The sequence below is a fragment of the Octopus bimaculoides genome, chromosome 9 (assembly GCF_046866305.1).
Source record: "Octopus bimaculoides isolate indiv1 chromosome 9, ASM4686630v1, whole genome shotgun sequence".
Taxonomy (NCBI): Eukaryota; Metazoa; Mollusca; class Cephalopoda; order Octopoda; family Octopodidae; genus Octopus; species Octopus bimaculoides.
Window position 1 is genome coordinate 60612984 of NC_142936.1, and position 20211 is coordinate 60633194.

Consider the following 20211-nt stretch of genomic DNA (forward strand, 5'->3'; position numbering starts at 1 on the left):
CACTTCAAATCTTGAAAAGAAAATGAACATTAAAAATGTGTAAAACACAGAAACTATGGAACCACATATAAAAAAAACTTTTTAGGGAGTTAAAATGGTATCATCAATGAAGCTGATATTCTTCAGAAAATTGACAAATAAGATTAGATTTAAACAACTTAGTCATAGAATAAACATAGAACGTATAGACATGCACAAACATAGACATGCTACAAATATGGCTTATCTAAAAAAATATTTTCTTATGTTAGAGCCAAGCTTAAGTATTTTATCACAAACTTTGACTACCTCAATGACTTTATCAACTGATTTCTCAGTAAGGAGTATGCCCATGCTCCCAATCCCATCACTGTTTCCTACCCAGAAAATCTTATACCTATGCTCTTTGCTCTGAGGAACCTAGCCAAACTTCATTTCTGCCTTACTTCTTGGATGCAACACAAATCTACACACCTCCGTTTAAGCATCTCAACAATCTCACTAGACCTACCTTTCAATGTGCCCACATTAAGTGTGCCAACTCTGGGGGTGTAGAGGGTGTGGGCAGGGAGACATAAGGATGGGGAACAGCATTTTGCATCTGTAAAGAAAGCTCACATGTACGTTTGGCAGACATCATATAAGTACAAATAAGTTTCAACCTGCATACACTACATCATCATTTTATTCACTACATTTACTGGGAGATAGCCACTAGATAGGGATGGAAGTTGGGGAGAGTGTACCGTATAGGTAACTGTTAGAGTTACTAGGAGAAAGGAAAAAGACTTCTAGTACAGGTAGTGGGGACGGGTTGGAAGGGCACGTCATGAACAAGCAAACATTGTGGCCCAATGAATGCAATGTAAATTATCCATAAACGAATCGAGAGCCACTAATTAACTAACATGGAAAAAGCAAGGATACAGACAGTATGGGCAAGAGAAAACAGAGTTGGTAACAAAACGAATGAAGGGAGGGAGAGATGAAATTTTTGAGAATTAGAGCTATGGTAGAGGATAAAATATAGTGGGTAACCAAAACCAAAACAATTGAAAAGATGAAATTTTCAAGATTTACAACTACAGTAGAGTGAACAGAATTGAACATTTGAATTTTTTAACTTTACTCTAACATACAGCATGGGATAGACGATGCTTTATAGGTAAATATATAAACTAATAATAATAATATGGGCACTATACGGTATAATATAAAACTATACAATATAATATCACAATTTCAGTACTTATTTCAAAGTTACATCTTCAATTCACATAACTAAGTTATTCTTTTTGCATAGATGGTGGGCATGGATGAAGATAGAAACCATACCCAAGGATGAACGGACAATGTTTCACATGAAAATACTGACAGCAGAAATGTTGAAAGGGCAGCGGCCAGAATGGGGTTTAAAACGAAAATGGGAAGGCAACTATCTCCTTCAGGTGAGATAAATTCATAAATTCAATTTTGTTGATTGTTCTATAAGTATGAGACCGACGTGTTGCCTCGAGGTCTTGTTTTTACATTTCAATATTTCGTTGAGATTTACAACTCAATGTCAGTCTCTTTTATGCTTATATACTGCTTGTTTTGTTTATTTATATATTTTCACATTGTTCAGTGAAATTTTTAATGAATATTCAGTCATATATGTGAGCTTTGGTAGCAACTTTTCATATGAAAAGTCATCAGGTAATGAAGAAGCAAAAGTAAACTGAATTTGTCACCAGAAGTGAGAAAAGAATGAGGTCAGAGTAACAGAGGTTATGTGAAAGCTTGGATTAAAAGTTAAATTAGAAGTTGACCTTAAATGTTAAAAGGGTTACATTGAGGAGAAATTATCCAAAGTTGATGTAAACTAGGAAGTTGTGAAATTTATGCAATAGAAAAATACATTTAATTTGGAATCAAAACACAGCTGCAGGAGTGGTTGTATAATAAAATGTTTCTTCTTGGAAACTAAAGGAAGCCCATCATATATATACACACCCATATACAGTATATATATTTTTTTCTTTAATCGTTTTTTATCGTTTAGAGAAACTAAAGAGATGTCTAGTTCACGCTAGATATGAAACAAATGATTTTTCTAAACTATTACGTTACACATACAAGAATAAACAACTGTTCTATATTTTATAGGGTATGCTCTTCTGATTTATGATATTGTAACAAAGATATATATATATATATATAAATAAAAATAAAACAAAGTTAGTTTATTTCACACGGGTAGAAATATAGAAAAAAATAGAACTTGAAAATGCACTGAGAATAGTTAAAATATTTTTTATTATATGCACAAATTTAACCAGTTTCACAGTTTACACTGATTTTCAAACACTTGGCTTATGTCACAGCTGTTTTGCTTCTGACTAGTGTTTGAAGCTTGCCCTATTTTTATTGGAAGTTCATGGCTCAAATTAGTATATGTTTCGAATAGGGTTTGATTGGTAGAGAATAGTTACATGACTGGTCTTAGAAATTTTTGTAGGTTCCCCGCTACACCCATGTGTTAGTATCAAGTAACAATGTTTAGTGTCATAAGTTAAGGCTGACACGGTTGACTGAATGAGTCTAGTGGTAGTAATCAATGCTCTGAATGTTTTCTGTCAAGTGTTTGTAGAGAATGAACACGTGATTAAGTTTTAGAACCTTCTGTGCGTTTTCTGCTATGTACGTGCATTAATGTCAAGTAGCAGTATAATTTGCACCGAAAATGCAAGCTGACACAATTGAGTGAACATGTTTAGTTACAATCAGAGCACTCAAAATTTAATCTGTCTGGTGGGAAAGTAGACAGGAGTCGTTTGACTGTTGCTGTAGGAGTTGTTGAAGGTAATTTAGCACTTGTGAGGAATTTTTTCAGAGACTTTGATTGTCTTTCACTTTTGATTATTTTGTGTATTTCGAATGCTTGTTTCATTCTTGGGTCTTGTCTTAGTAGTGAAATGTTCTGGTGGATAATATTATATTCTGTATTTCTTGTGTTGTAATAAAGAGTAGATTATTGGATGTATCTGGAGCGTTTTTTGTAGTTCTTGAATATTTATTGTTTTGGTATTTTCTATTCCATTGTCTGTTAGCTTTAATGAATATTGTCTTTTAAGTAGTATTTGTTTTAGTTCTTAAAACAACCTAAACTTTAGCCACTGGACTACATACAAACAACTCCAGTCTGATTTGGTTTTCTATGACTGGATACCCTTCCTAATGTCAACCACTCTGAGAGTGTAATGGGTCTGTTACGTTCTGCCAGCACAGGTTCCATTTGCGTGACACTGGGGTGCTTTTATGTGCCACCGTCACAAGTGCCAATTATATATATAACTCTGTGTGTGTGTGTGTGTGTGTGTGTGTGTGTGTGTGTGTGTGTGTGTGTGTGTGTCTTTACATATATATATATATATATATATTTATATATGCATGTGTGTGTCTGTGTCCATCAACACCACTTGACAACTGGTTTTGGTGTGTTTACATCCCTGTAACTTCAGTAAAAGAAACTGATATGATAGAATACCTGGCTTAAAAGATAAAAATAAATACTGGGGTCAACTCATTCAATGAAATTTTTTTAAGGTGGTACCCCAACATGGCCACAGTCAAATGATTAAAATGAGAGCTAAAAGACATACTGTCTTTTATCTGATAAATTAAACAGGTTCTGTTTTTAATAATGTTTGGAGTTACTGTATTGTTTTTGATAATATTTGTGTTATTCTTTGTTGTTTTTTCTTATATTTGATGTTATTCTCTACTTTACTCTCTATTGTTTTGGTTTCTTATATTTCAGTGTAAGGAAAACTCAAATACTGCTGATTATGTTTCTCGAATGAACAGTTTAAAAAAGAAAGATGGTTATTCAGCTGTACTATTTGCTTCTTTTGTTAGAAAGGTAAGTAAATTCATGGAAACTAAATGATTTCAGTAACAAAATACAACAAAAACAGACTTGTAAGGTAATTAATGCAATGTAATTAATTTTGCAACATAAAGAAGAAACAGAAGAAAATTTAATATTTTGGGTTTTGGCTCTTCGTCGATAAAAAGAAAAGAAAACAGAAGGGAAAGTGTGAATGTTTGGTAAGACTTCTACACCAGACATTGCATGTGAAAGAACAGTATACAGATGTAATTAAATGGAAAGGTGTTTCTTGTTGGAAGAGTTTTTCAGAAAAGCATGATAATGGATGAGAATGTTGTTGTATCATGTGTTATAGTGCATATGTGTGCATTTTTTTCAAATTAAAGAGAACATGTGAGAATATGTTCATTATGTATGGGGTGGTGTGTGAATGTTGAGAGTATATGCAGGTATGTGTGCTGTTGCGTTGTGAATGAAACACAAAGATGTGTGTATATGATAGATGGATAGCTAAAGGTGAAGATAGGTATTGTGCCGCATACTTGAGCCAACCACCCTCTCACTCTGAACAACATTTTCTTTTTCACTGAATTCTATCATCAAATTACTTGGGTGAACATGGGTACCAAGATAGATCCTAAGTATGCTAATCTATTTCTTGGTCTGAATGAGACCCAAATCTTCTTCCAGTCCTCTGTACTTATGTTAGAGCTATACAGATATTACACCAATGAATGTGTTCTACATGGTATCACCTCATTCTGCCCCATTCATCCAAATATGCTATCTTTTTTCCATAATTCCTTCGTCTTCTCTATCTTATGTGCCCTAGTTAACCCCAATCAGATGTTGATGCTTTCACTCAGCTTGTTGTATATTCCACATACATTGTATCTACCCTACCCCCAACTCCTTTACTTTCCTCTCACTCACCGTCCCACGACCTTACCACTTTAAATAGCCATTCTACTGCATTTCTGTCTCTACCAATCTGACCTTACCACTTTCCACCCTATACGCCTTTTTCCACTTCCTTCAGATGTGGCACAGTCCCCATTTTTTTTTCTAATCCATATTTTTCTTATGCCTTGCTACACCCAACCTGTAACCATCACCTATTCCTTTTTCTTCTCGAACAACTGCCCTTTCATCCAAGATATTGCTACCATCTAAGAACTAACTCCTCATTCTACATCACTGGTAACTTCACTTGTACTGAAAAAAGCCTCATTCATGACATAGAATGTCAACTACATGGCATGTTTATACTCTATAGAGTATAAACTAGTCAGAGATTGGCAGGCCATTTTAGAAAGCATCCTTTAGATGTCTGACAAACAGTATCCAAATTCTTAGACTTGTAGCTAATCATTTGAATTCCCCTTGACATAGCCATTTTCAGTTCTTTGTGATGCTATTTTACACCATGCATCAGCAATCTCTTGTTTGCATAGGGAACAACTCCTAGCAAATAATTCATCCAACTGGAATACTTTGTTGTCTTTACTTTAAAAACATTGCCATTTCTTACATGTCACTCCTTATAACATACTCCACTGTGCACTTTACATTTCCCCTTCATTACTCTCCACATCCACACACACATGCATATACACAACCCATCTTCTATTCTCTAAGCAACTATCTATGACATGCACACAAACATGCTATTATGTTTAATTCACATCAGCTATACCGAACACATACTTGCACATGCTCTCTCTCTCCCACACACAGACACACACACACACTTAAAGAACATAAACTTGCATTTTACTGCCCTTTCTCTTGATAAAACACAAATGCACATACTTTAAAACACATTTACAACAGCTTTCTTGTCCATTATTTCCGTTAACTAAAAAACCTTTCATCTGCTGAGAAGCACCATCCCATTGTAACTCATAAACACCCTGTCTTCTGTTCAATCCATTTGTCTTTTACATCCATACCATTGTTTTATTCACATCTACACAGCATACACACACACCACTATGGACAAACACCCACATATCCTTACCTACACCCACACAAAGACCATATTCTTACGTCTTGCCTCATATATCAGTGTTCTTATCGATTATCTCCCTTGACTGAGAAGCTCTTCTGACGTAAAACTTCATTCCACTTTCAGAAGCATTATGCAACTTATGCTTCTTTTTCTTTTTTTCTCCTCTGGTTTTTTTCTTTTTCTGTACAGCATAAAATTAATTTACAAACTCATTTTTTTCTTTCTTTTCTTTTTTTTTTTTTGTTATTCTTCCTGAAATCTTTTTAATTACCATTACCATGCTGACATGATTCTGTGCTACAACTTGAGTGAAACCCATTTTTTATTTCCTCATTAATCTAAATAAATAGATCACCTATGTAAATTCTCCATTTTCAATAATTTTTTATCTAAATAATTTACTCAATACTTTAATGCAATAGTTAGGTCTTGTTTCAAATAAATCTCATATTTTAAGTGAAATGATTAAATGTTCGAAGTTTTAATCCCTAGATAATCCCAGAAAATACATGCAATTTTATAGCCTACAAAACATTTTGTTCAATTAAGTTCTCCGTTGCATAATACCAAGGGAAATGCCTGATTGATCCAAACAGACATAAAACACACAACTATACTATAATAGTTTTAAAACCTATGACAAACAAATGTAGTTGGATTGCCAACTACATTTAATGTATCCCAAGGAATCAATATTGCTATCAAAGCCTTCAATCATGCATGGAGAAACTAAACAACAAAACAAAATCAATGTACCTTAAATTTCATACTGCATTCCACACATTCATTCATGACATTATACAATTTGGTCTGATAACAGACCAGAATAGAACATGTTATAGCTACATAGCTGAACCTATGAGCTGTTCTTAAGTAGTTCATCAGCTGTCTCCATGCTATATGTCACTATAATAGTTTTAAAACATGAATGTCACAAAGAGTTATCCATTAAAAGTTTTATTTTTCCATAAATTTTTTTCTTTTATTTTTTACTTGCTTCATTCATTAGATTGTGGCCATGCTGGAGCACTACTTTGAGGAGTTTTTTATTGAATAAAATTACTTCTTGTTAAACCTGATACTTATTCTATCGGTCTCTCTTGTCAAATTGCTAGGTTATGAGGACTTAAAGACACCAACACTGATTGTCAAATGGTGGAGTTGGGGGACTAACACAGATGCAGAGACATGCACATGCGTACACACACACACATATATATGATGGGCTTCCTTTAGTTTCTGTCTATCAAATCCACTGACAAAGTTTTGGTCAACCCAAGGCTATAGTAGAAGACACTTGCCCAAGGTACCATGCTGTGGGACTGAACCCAGAACCTTGTAGTTGGGAAGCAAGCTTCTAACCACACAGTCACACCAGCACCTATTAAGTGGACAATTAGGAAAATCAGACTGAATAAAAGCAGCTTCTAGTGAACTGATGTAAATTCATAAAAGTCCATGAAAAATTATTTTTTATTTTTTACTTCAATCATATTTTAATTAATCTTCTACCAACAAATATTCTTTTCTACTCTAGGCACAAGGCCCAAAATTTTGGGGGAGTAGGGCTATCGATTAGATTGACCCCAGTACACAACTGGCACTTAATTTATCGACCCCGAAAGGATGAAAGGCAAAGTTGACCTCAATGGAATTTGAACTCAGAACATAAAGACAGACAAAATACTGCTAAGCATTTCGTCTGGTGTGCTAACATTTCTTCCAGCTCACTGCCTTTAAAATCTTTTCTACTCTAGGTACAATGCCCAAAATTTTGGTGGAGGGGCCATTTGATTAGATTGACCCCAGTATACAATTGGTACATAATTTATCGACCCCGAAAAGATGAGAGGCAAAGTCGACCTCAGCAGAATTTGAATTGAGAACATAAAGACAGACAAAATACCACTAAGCATTTCACCCAGCATGCTAACGTTTCTGCCAGCTCACCGCTTTTGTGGTTTTTCTACTCTTCTTTTATTTTTCAAAATTAAGACAAACAAAGTTCTTTCTTAATCTAAAATATACTCTCCTTCAATTACCACAATGCTCTTCCATCTATCTGTTAGACTTGCAAGGCCCCGCTTCTGAAATTCACTTGTTCATGATGAAAAATACTTCTCCAGTATTGTTCTGATCTTGTCTACAGAATTCATATTTTCTCCGCCCAAATGATTTTGAAGATTGCGTGCGGAATGATCAGATGGGACAATGTCTGGCAAATATGGTGCATGGGGCATCGTTTCCCATTCAAACTGCTCCAGCCTTCGGAATGTCATCCTTGCTGTATGTGGCCAAGCATTATCCTGATGGAAGAACAGCTTTTGTCTTGAAACCAAAGATGGTTGTTTTTCTTCTAGTGCTGACTCAAGCTGCTTGCAGAAGATCTCCTTTGTTATCATTTGATTTGGGTTGAAAAGTTCAAAGTGGACTAAACCTTTCATATCCCACCAAACAGTCATTATGTGGGTGAAGACTTTCTTTAGCCTGGGGTGCCAATGTTTCTCCTTTCCCTATGCACTGTCTTCAGTGCTTGACATTTTTATAGAGAATCCATTTCTTGTCACCAGTCACTATTCAGTTCAAATAAGGTTCATTTATGAAATGTGACAGCAAAGAAGAGCATACATTCACACTCTGCATCCGATGAGACTAGGAAAGTTTATGAGGAACCCACTGACCCAATTTGCTAACTTTTTTGATAGCACGCACATTAACTTTATATCTCTTATTCTCTCTATACATTATAAAGCATGGCTGGAAAAATCAACCAGCATTTACATCAGCTGTTATATTGTTATTCTTTTTCTCTGGATATCTACCTAAGAAACTTCCTTTGTTCTTTCGTAGGAATATTCTTTAGTAAACCTTTTTTTAGTATTATATCTGTATTTCTTTTTTTACATCAGATAAATAAGAACAACAAATCATCTGAAAGAGCTGTGGCCATCACTGACAGACATTTTTACAAGTTTGACCACAAAAAGAAATTTAAATTAATGAAATCTGGAATTCCATTTGTTAATGTAAGTGACAAATTTCTGTTTAGACTGGCTTTACATATAAAAGTTATCATTGATTGCAAATGAAGAAAGTCAAATAAGATAGTGAATGTATTGAGTTCAACACCCCTCCCACACACACGCAACACACCAGTGCAACTCTCTTTACCATTAAGTACAAACACTAAACACACTGCATTAGGGACCTACAACTGGGATTGGGTTGTTTATAGGAATGTAGGGATACAAGTGTACCTTTGGGAAATGAAAAAAGAAAATGTTGAACTATGGAATAAGATTTAGATACAGAAAGCAAATTTTACTTTTTTATTTTAATCTTTTATTCAAGAAAGAATGGAGTACCTATGACTTGTATAGGGTTTCTGAGATTAATGGTGGGTAGAGTGGAGAGGAAGGTGTGTTCCAACCAGAAACTTGGCATGAATATTTGCACTAGAGCAGATTACACTAAAGGTGCCTAAAGCACTTAGAGCCGTTAATCTGGACAATGGGTTAAGTTAACCACCCAGTATTTGTTTATCATAATTTAATAGGAGGGTTTGTAATAATAATTCATGTGTACCATTAACACGCACACCACTAACTACTAACACAAACCGGTATTATACATAAGTAATTGCATAAACATCAGTACTGTATACTAGTAACCTCATGCACCAATATTATGTACCAGGACAATACCAAAAAATAGTATCATATAGCTGTAACTACACTCACTCACACACACAAACACACAGAGCAGTGTTATGTGCTAATAACTATCCACATACCAGTATTATACACTATATACTAGTAATTATATGCACACACATACTTGTAACTAAACACATACATTAACTTTACATACCAACAACACAAGCAAACCAGTATTATATACCAATAATTAAACCCAAAGATGCCAGCATTATATACCAGTTACTAAACACACACACACACACACACACACACACACACACACAAACCAGTGTCATTGCAATATTTTTGATCCTTGGCCTGTTCAATTAAGGCTTATTTGGCACTACAGTAACTGCTATGACAACAAATGCTGACTGTACATCAATAACATTTGTAAGATAAATATTCTGTATTTTATTGTAGCTAACTGGTCTGAGCGTGTCACCAGATACAGACCAACTTATTATATTTCACATGAATGATGGCAATGATCTTGTTGTAAGCCTTCAACATCCAGGCCAAGAAGACAGAGTTGGAGAAGTGATCGGTGCTATTTGTAAGAACTGGCATCAGTATGTACTTTTAGAATTTTTAAAATTATCTTTTTAACATTTTTGTGAACACCCATACTTGAAACTTGAAATTCAGTTGTTGTTTATCTCCGGTGATATTTCTACAAGATGTGTTACATTTTCTTGAGTACTTTTAATCATGTTTCTTTGAGAGGATTAATTTCATACTAATTGCCATTTTAATATCGACAAATCTGGGACCACCTATATAAAAAATTTTTTCTTTGAAATAAAATTTTCATCAAAATCTCATAACATAAATGATATAACATGATTTCTGGTGGTCACCACCAGCTTCGTATAAGGAAGCTCAATGAAGAAGCAGTCACTTGTTCTTAGAAATAGCAGTCAATTTTTCGAATTGCATCATATTACCATAAATAAGAAAGGACACGTAGAACAGTGTAGTCCTAGATAAACAAAAAGAACAGGATGATCAATGTTAAAACACATTTGATCATAGGTATGCTCAATCAGGACTGCCTTAGAGTTAAACAACAACCAATATTATATATATTAATGTATAAGGTGACTGAGTATATAAGACCAATTCCAGGAACTTCCCCTCAAAAAGTGAAGTTTCAGCTATGCTCATGGTGTAATATTACTTACATGGGTAATATTTTGTAGCAGTAGGTCACAAGGTGTTAGGTTTTTTTTTTTTCTTATACATATGTGAATTCTTCACAAGATAAATGCTATTTTTAGCAGATTTGATATACATAGAATGAAAATTGACCGTCGCAACCTATAATTATATATATATATATGTTTCAACATGTCAATAGGACAGTGTTCTGACAGTTGCAAAAGCCTTAGCATTTAGAGTTCACTATTTCAATAGTTAATCATCTCAATAACCACTAGAATGATACTGTCAAGCACACTACTATGACTATTAAAATTCATGCCAATTCATTTCAAATAACAACGAAGTACTGTCAATTTATAATACATTGTTACTGGCTGGAGTTTCTCAAGCCCTCATGACCCTGTTTAGGCAGTGGTTATTTTACAGGAGCTAACAAGGAGTTAAATATAATTTTACCATTTATATGAAATAGATTTACAGATTTAGTTACAGTGTATATATTATATAGTAATATACAAAAAACGTTAAATACACCGCTGGTATTTTCTTTAATTTGTAATCTTTGCATCACAAGTCCACAGGTTAAGATCCAGATTCTGTTTCTGCTGTTTCAGGTGATCCTTATTTTAAGAGCAATTTATTTTAGGTTCCTATATTCTATTCACTGACACGGTGGTATATAAAATTAGTTATGTTGCTAAACCTCTCTAAAATCTTGATTATATTGAAAATTAATTGAAACGCATATTCTCTTACAATTCAGGTGATATTCGTTTTTGATGTTTTGTTAGAAGTGTCTCTGACAGGTTGAGGGTAGGGTAACAAGCTGTGGAGAAGGTTTTGTATTTAATCCTATTCCAAACATCTGTATATGTAGAAATATGACAGTTAAATGCCAACAGAGTAAATACAAAGCAAACTGCAAAATTGTTTATAATTCAAATAATTGAGACACCATCAGTATCATAGACAGTAAAGTGGGTGGCTGTATATTCAAGGGATAAAGCATTAAAAATCTTAAAGTAGAACTAAATTATGCAGTGAGTTTAAAAGTAAGATGATTAATTATTGACTAATAGTTTCATTTTTCTTGAAAGTACAGTTGACAACAGTGGTGATATATTATTACCATTTGTACCATCAGAAAAGTATAATAACCTCATAACTTAGCACAATGACAACAAATGAGCTGCTAAGGAATTATAAAGAAATGTCTATTTTGTCAGCAAAATGGAATTGTTTATAAATTAAATAATCTTGTGACATCATTGAAATTCTTAGATATTTAATGCAGAAAATGTCTGCAGTTGTTGTCTTTTATACCAGCTGCAAAAATGAAGTATTATTGGTTATTAATTATTGTTTGATTTTATCATAGCTGCATTCTAAATATGTTAACACTTACTTACCAGCAATCAGATTATAGTTTAGGAGTAGCTTTATGGTTGTTCACCCAGCTAAAAATAACAACCAAGTTTCCTTCAAATCACACCCAACCATCTTAAGAAAAGGAAGATGTTAGACAATTTTGTCCCTGATATACAAAATGGTGGGACAGTCATTGCTGGGATGCCATTAAGTGTACTTTTATTATATCTATTAACACTCACTTTGGTTGGTAATTTTATCCACTCTCACCTCAGTCCCCTCTAACTATTTCAAACTGACTTTGTAACCGTCAAAGTCAAATCTATTTCATAGTTATTTTACATTAACTAACAGTCTCTTATACTTTTCCAAATATACATTTGTATATTTTATTTCTCTGTTTCCTTTTTCAGCTTAACCAAACAAGATTTAAAAGTCTTTGTTGGGAAGAATTTGAAATGTATGCTGGGAGATAAACAGCGCAATATCCGTGTGCATTTCTCTGCTGATTATATCAACCGTGAACCAGAATTTCGTAAAGAAAATGGAAATATGACACTAATGTGGCCTGCCAATACGAATAAGATGCTGTTTAACAATTCCTAACTATTACTGACTTTTATTGGAATCTTGGATTTGCTGCTGTTTGGCTGTCAAATTGTTGCCATGGTTACATACAACGTATAAAAATTAATCATTCCACCCCAGCCACTACTTGGTTCTTCACACACTTTTTTCATTTTTTGACAATAGAAAATAGTTTCTCATAAATCCAAATGTTCTGATGAGAATTGCAATTCTACTAATTAAAGAGCAACGAATTTTGTTTAAAAAACCAATGACCTGTTAAGTCTTTCATAGTTTCACCTCATGATGAAACACTCATACACACACACACTTATATATATATATATATATATATATATATATATATATATATATATTTTGTTGATAATGGATATATATATTTAATAATGGGCATTTAATCCATAATCATTACTCTAACAAAATATATCCTGTTTCATGTATGGCTCTTCAGGTGAAACAAAATATATTTTGCTAGATGAATGAATGTAAATTAAATGTTTATTCACTCCCAGATGTATTTTTGAGTTCTTTATTCTAAGTGGCTGAACATAATTTCTTAGAACTTGTCACCCTCTAGAATAATTGCTAATGGAGAGATGTATAACTAATAATGGATATATATATATATATATATATATATGTATGTATGTGTATGTATATAAGTGATAATGGATAGGTATGTGTGTCTGTGTACATAATTAATGTATTTGTGTGTATATATGTATGTATATATATGCAATGTAATTGGTATACCTATGTACGTTTTTACAGACTATGGGGTTTTAGTTCACTGTTGACCTAATTGAATAGGTACCCTAGGTAAGTGCAGTAATGGATTATTGGCTCTTTCTCCTTGTACCCACCTCACACTTACCTGTCTCCCATTTCCCCTCACCTACCATCCCTCTACCCTACCCCTCCAATGCACCATTCTCTGAGCCTTCTGGCGACTCCAGTCCGACCCCTCCACCTCACACATCTTCCCTAACCTACCCCTTCCCTCCTCAGATAAGCCCATAATCTGCAGGGTCTCCTGGTCCACTGTTTCTTCCCTACCCCTGCCTCCCAGCCTGACTTCTTCCTCTGCTCCCACCCATACTTCGCACCTGCTCCTACTTCTCCAAAACTACCATTCTCACAGGCACCCATCACCGTCCCTATCATGCCACTGACTGCTTTACCTGCACCTCTAGTCATGTCATTTTATACATCTTCTGCTCTCTGTCCTTCCCTGTACTGCTGGGCTGACTGGTTTGCAGAGCATCTCTGGGACATCAGACTCAGCAATGACACCCTGGTCTCACACCATTTCTGTTCTACCGGTCATTCGCTACAACATCTATGTTTGGACTGTCTGTGCACAGGAGTCACTCAGACACATGCCTTCACCATGAACAGGAATTAATCTTCCCTCTTCATTCCTTTAATCTTCTCCTTCCTTTCCTTTAATCTTTTCTCTTTGTTCCACATGAAAAAGCACACATCAACTGCTACACACGACACATACACATGCGTGCACACATCAAATTCACTTGCCCCCACTCACTCATACACACAACTCACACCATTCTCAAATACACACATGCTTGTGCACCTCTTGTTAGGCTCACCATGAATTACCTTACCTTCATTCAACCTCTCTTTATTATTATCTCCCTTCCATTCAACCACTTTTTTCCAATGTGTATATACATATATATGTGTGTGTGTGTGTGTGTGTGTGTGTATATATCTTTCTATGTGTATGTTTATATATGCCCGTATGTGTGTATGTATATGTATGTGTATATATGTGTGTATATATAACAAGTGTATATATCTGTATATATATATATATGCATATATATGTGTATATGTGTGTATATATATGCATACATATATACATGTATATATATATATATATATATATATATATACTTGTATATATGTGTGTATATATATATATATATATATATATATATAAGTATGCATGAATAGGCATGTAAGGATATACATATATCTTTGCACTTATGCAAATGTATGTTACATATGTATATGTATGTATACATATGTATATTGTAGTATGCATTTCTTTGAGCCCAAATCTGAATCATCATGTGTACATGTGTCTGTACACATACTCATGTGTATGTATAATTATTAATTTGTTCATATCTAAACCTTAGCTTTACTTTTATCATGTGTTTCATGAAGCAAATGCTAAATTCCAACTTTAAATGAACTCTCACCTGTGGTTCCCTGTAATACCTAGTTATGACTACAGAAAGCTTGATAGTTTGGATATGCTGCAATGCAGATTCCATTCTTTCCATACAAATCAACATACAAGCACAATAACAGTCTAAGGAAACAGCTGTGTGAATATCAGAAAAATCCTTACAAATATATTCAAGGAGTTTAAGTTTTAAATATTGCCAGAATCAACTTATACACTCATAACTACTTAGTACACTCCATGTAAAAAGTAAGGGAATTACTGCATATAAACAAATCATAATTAATCACCATTATGGCAAGTTATATTAGATATTATATCACTAGTGTAGCTAGAGTAGGTGTCACCCCTGGGCCCCCACAAAAAATACATATTGCCTACAGCAGACCCAAAAGTGGTGCTGCCCAGGATAGACTTCCCCCTCTGCCCCCACTCTAGCTACACTAGTGCATCATATGACATATTTCATTTATATTTGAACAGTACACATATTCTCTGTGTCTCAGGTAATATGACTTCAAGAAATTCAAGGCGTGATATATATATATATTCAGCATGTCTGTTGCAAACGATATATATAGAAAGGTTTATTATGGCTTAGGAAACCATTTTCTCACTGAGCTCAAAACTATATGAACAAGATTTTTCAACAAAAACGATATAAATATTAGCTACAGCTGCACAATTGATATAGTTAACTGCTGCTCATGAAGTCTAAGTTATCATCCAAATCTAGCAATATAACATTTTGTCCATTTAATGACATATATCACTATGACTCTAATGCATCAATCTAGAATTTTATTAGGTGATAGTATTGAAAAACAAAGAATATAACACTCATTAAACATGTTAAAAAATAGATACCATAATAAAAATAAATTAAATACTACATATCCAGAAATTGATCTATAATTGAATTCTATTTCCTTATATCAAAATGTCAATAAAATGCCTTCTCTGTCTTGCAGAAAAGTATGATATTCTTACATGGCCTATTAATAAGCTCTATAGAAAGACAGTACAGAAATACTGTCATGATAATAATTGCTAAAACAATTTATTATAGCTGCAAACATGATACTTCACTACCGATTGTATGGTAATAGCAACAGATTACATATCACCAATACCATTCCAACCCAAATGATCATCAAACAGATTAATCATGTCAAACTGACTGATTATATCAAAGCTGGAAAGAACGCAGCTCATACTTCCATTATAAATTCAAATTTAAGAATATTTAATAAACTGATAGTTTGACTAATATTAGAGTAAAGCTTTGAATAGATGAATTTTATTTATGTAATCAATGTTCTTTATCTTGTACTTGTCTACCCAACACACACATACACACACACAAAGTAGTAATAGTGGGTGTATATAGCTTGAACAAAGAAGTGTACACCCGAAAATCATTTCTAATGAGAAATTAAATGTTTAGAAAATAGGATATTGTTTCCCTCAAATTAATCTCTGTGTGTGTATACATACATTCATGTCTACATATACATAATGATGTGTAGCTGTGTATCTCCCAGATAAATATGAGTTATATATATACACACACACACACACATTTATATAACAATGTACCTATTTGATAACCTTCAGTTCAGTACACACTTCGTGTTTCCATGCTTAAAAACCTGAAGATATCCACTCCATAAATGCTTAGTTGCTGTTTTAGCACATAATTTGTTTTTAACCATAGTGCTGTGATTTTTTACCTAGACAACAACATTCACCAAAAATAATTATATGTATATATATTACAGTATGGTTTCTGGCAGTATTAAAGGGAAAGTAAATAAATGAAACACAGACATGCAGAGTTTTGATTAACTCATATGCAAAAATATACTTTCTGGTCATAACTTTGCTTGCTTCAAGATACAACTTTCACTCCAATGTTATGTTTGAATGGTTAGCAATAGGAAAAGCATCCAGTATTAAAAATAAATGCTGTGACAAAAACATTAACAATTCATCATTAGGAACATGGAAAAAATTAATATAAAAGATATATGGGTGTGTGTGTGTGAATATATATATATATATATAATTTATGCACATATATATGATTTGTGTGTGTATGTAGATATATATATGCATACACATGTGATGTGATTTATATATATATATATATATATATATATATGTATACACTTGGTTTTAATTTTTTATTATTGTCAATCAAACTTGGCAGCAAAAATGTGTACTCAGCTTTACACATTCTAAATAACAGATGATGATAATGTGGTTTGTTACTAAATTTATGCCTGAAATATTTTCTGGAGTATAAAATGTTCTAAGATATAAACATTTAATTTCACTCCTGAACCTATGTTATTTCCAAATACCAAGGTTACACTTGTATATAGCTCTTTAACACTCTGAAAAGTATTGAATGGAATTCTGATTACAAGAATTATCTTGTGTATATTCCCTGTAGTGCACTTAGTAATATTGTTCATTGTTCTAGAGTTGTTTATATATACTTTGAAACTTTAAAGTAATGTACCATAAATTGCAGAATATTAGCCAACATATGGATTACTTGGTCTTGAGATTTTGGGCTCAACTTACAAGCCCAGGATTGTTGCAAAGTTTTTTATTTTATACTTGGTATATAGATTGAACTATAGTTTCCAGTAGAATTTTTTCCCCTCAGCTTAAAATATTGACTTTTATGCTGTGATGTATAGCATGTGTTATATACACACTCTACTGAATTTTATCACTGTAATACACTCGAAACCTCTGGAGTCGAAACTATTTCTTTATTTCTCACAAAAACAAATACTATATATATTTTATGAAAATCTATGTGATCTCTTAAATTACTTCCAAAACTGAAGGTTTACTGGTGGTTTTAGTTTCACTATTCAGCTGTGTTCATTCAAATCAAAACATTGCTCTGCAGAAGACAAATCCTTAAAACAAGGCTGTGTCAGGAATTCTTTCCCAGAGTTTAGGGAACTTTCATTGTAAAAATACACAATTAAATCATATGGAGTAAGATTTCCAATCAAAAGTGATATCATCATGATTAAAATTCCTTCCAAGATATTAAGATTTAAATTTTAAAATGGAAGACATTTAATAAGCATTAATATCTGTTGCTATTTTTGTTATTGTTATTGTGTTGAGGAAACTTAGACTTTGTCATTTTTTCTTATGTGTTTACAGTGTTATTTTGGCTCATAAGTAGAATTCTATCAGGTTCTCAGATACAAACATCAACATCATATTACTTTTCCAAATTTTGTTTTATTATCTGACCAATTTACATTTATTCTTAAATCACATTGTTTTTTGGTCTGTTATCTGACAGGCTATGGGTTATCTGGAAAGTTGTTTTATAACAGAGTATTCAGTATTGAATTTTACATGAAACACTACATAGTACTGCTGTATGTTTCAAGTATTGCTACATAATTACATTTTTGAATGTGCCTGTCAAAAAGCACATTTTTCTTTATAACTGTCAAATAAATCTCTAGACCATCTTTATATACATGACATAACCTGCTTGTGTTCAATGCTTTCTAGAATATCCTCACATTGAAACTTTATCATTAATTTTAGATTGTAAAATATTTTACATTTCACAAAATGTATGCATTTTAAAAGTGTTCCCAAATATAGGATATATCATTTAACATGTTTGACTAACACTGCCACTTGAAATTGTTTTATTATGGCTTCTGTTGTTTATAAACAGCAGCTACCCACTTCTGCACTGCAATAGCAGAATTAGTTAACACCTGATTTGTTTGGTAATTGTAAATATAATTCAAAGTCAACACCAAGTTAATGACATCATAAGTCATTTTTATTTGAAACCTGTTATTGTTGTTTCTGATTTCCTTTAAATGCAAAAGTTACATCCAAAAATCCACACTGACAAAAACAAAAAAAATGCCAAGAACGCACAATACTGTTTGTTATAGATTAGTTGAATGATTTACCATCACACAAACATATATCTAAAATTACTTTTTTAATGATCAATGTCTGTGGAATAAAGTTCATATAATATTTTGATGAGCCATTTCTCCTTCAAGTGTTTGAAACTAAGAATAGATTTGAAACTTGTTTGTCATGTATGACAATTACAGCACAGGTATCTTAATTCACATATTCCTACAGTTATTATTTAGTTGAAATCTCATCAAATTAAAGCCTTCATTCAAATCGTTTAACTAAAAGCTTTCTGATGGCAAAAAGAAATATTTACTTCCACTTTTTTGTATAATTCAATGTATGGATGTACAAATTATAATCAGAAATGGTTAATCTTAATGCTTGTAGTCCAAACATCCATGTTTGGCTGTAATATTTATGGCTGCAAAATGCAGTCTTATTGAACAAAATAAATTGCTTGTTTTTTTTTTTTTTCTATTTTTTATGATCACAAGACCAATTAGTTTGTTTCCATTGTTTTTACCAACTGTCCAAAAACAAACTTTTTTTTTTTATCACAAGTCAACAATTTAGTCACAAAATATTTTTTTACAGATTAGTCTCCAAACCTCTTGTTTAATCTTAATGTCTATAATCATAAAATCAAGCTATGATAGTGTTATATGGTTAATAAAGACCAATTGTTTAATCTAAAAACAAACAAAAAATGTTCTGGATTTGAGACCAAATATTTTAAACAAAAAGAATATTTTCTAAATAATTTGTTTCCACTGTATATATCCCTGAAAATAAACAGTGTCATGTGTATATATGAAAATATTGTTGATACCCTCCGGTAAATTCTGCTAGAATATCCTATATGCTGTAATTATCATTCACCTTATTAATTATTCTTATATATTCATTCACTCTTTGTTCCATGAAGCTTACAAGAATTTGCTGTTTAACATATAGAAATCAATTTTAATTATCCAAATAATGACAATAGTCCAAACATGATGCATATATTATGAAAACATTAAAAAAAAAAAAAAAACATTTATTGCTTGATTTGCTGAAAGCAAGAAAAAAATGACAAAATATATATTTTATAAAACTAACATTTCTATTTCTTTATTACTTTGGTATAAATAAACATGAAATGCTTTTGTTCATTTTAAATGTGATTTTTCAATTCAATTTTTGTTTTTCTCTGCAATTATGACAGCATACATAGTTTCCATTTATTCATTTCATTACTTTATGAAAAAACAATCCTTCACTGATTTATACACATATATTTTTCCTCTTTTCCACACACATACACATCAGTGTTTTTGATACTATTCACCATCTACACACTCTCTCCTCTTTTTCTGTAAAGACTTTTCCTTATTTTACC

The 20211-nt window shown here is 32.7% G+C and overlaps 1 protein-coding gene across 1 annotated transcript in view; it reads left to right on the forward strand.

Annotated features, from left to right (window-relative positions):
• Positions 1-19991, forward strand: part of LOC106871031 (unconventional myosin-Id) — a 113277-nt gene extending 93286 nt beyond the window's left edge. Inside the window, exons 19-23 of the mRNA XM_089358196.1 lie at positions 1283-1427; positions 3782-3883; positions 8774-8890; positions 9986-10134; positions 12508-19991. Of these exons, the coding sequence (XP_089214322.1) occupies positions 1283-1427; positions 3782-3883; positions 8774-8890; positions 9986-10134; positions 12508-12700 (706 nt within the window). The 3' untranslated portion in view covers positions 12701-19991. The remainder of the gene's footprint in view (positions 1-1282; positions 1428-3781; positions 3884-8773; positions 8891-9985; positions 10135-12507) is intronic.
• Positions 19992-20211: the final 220 nt, after the last annotated feature.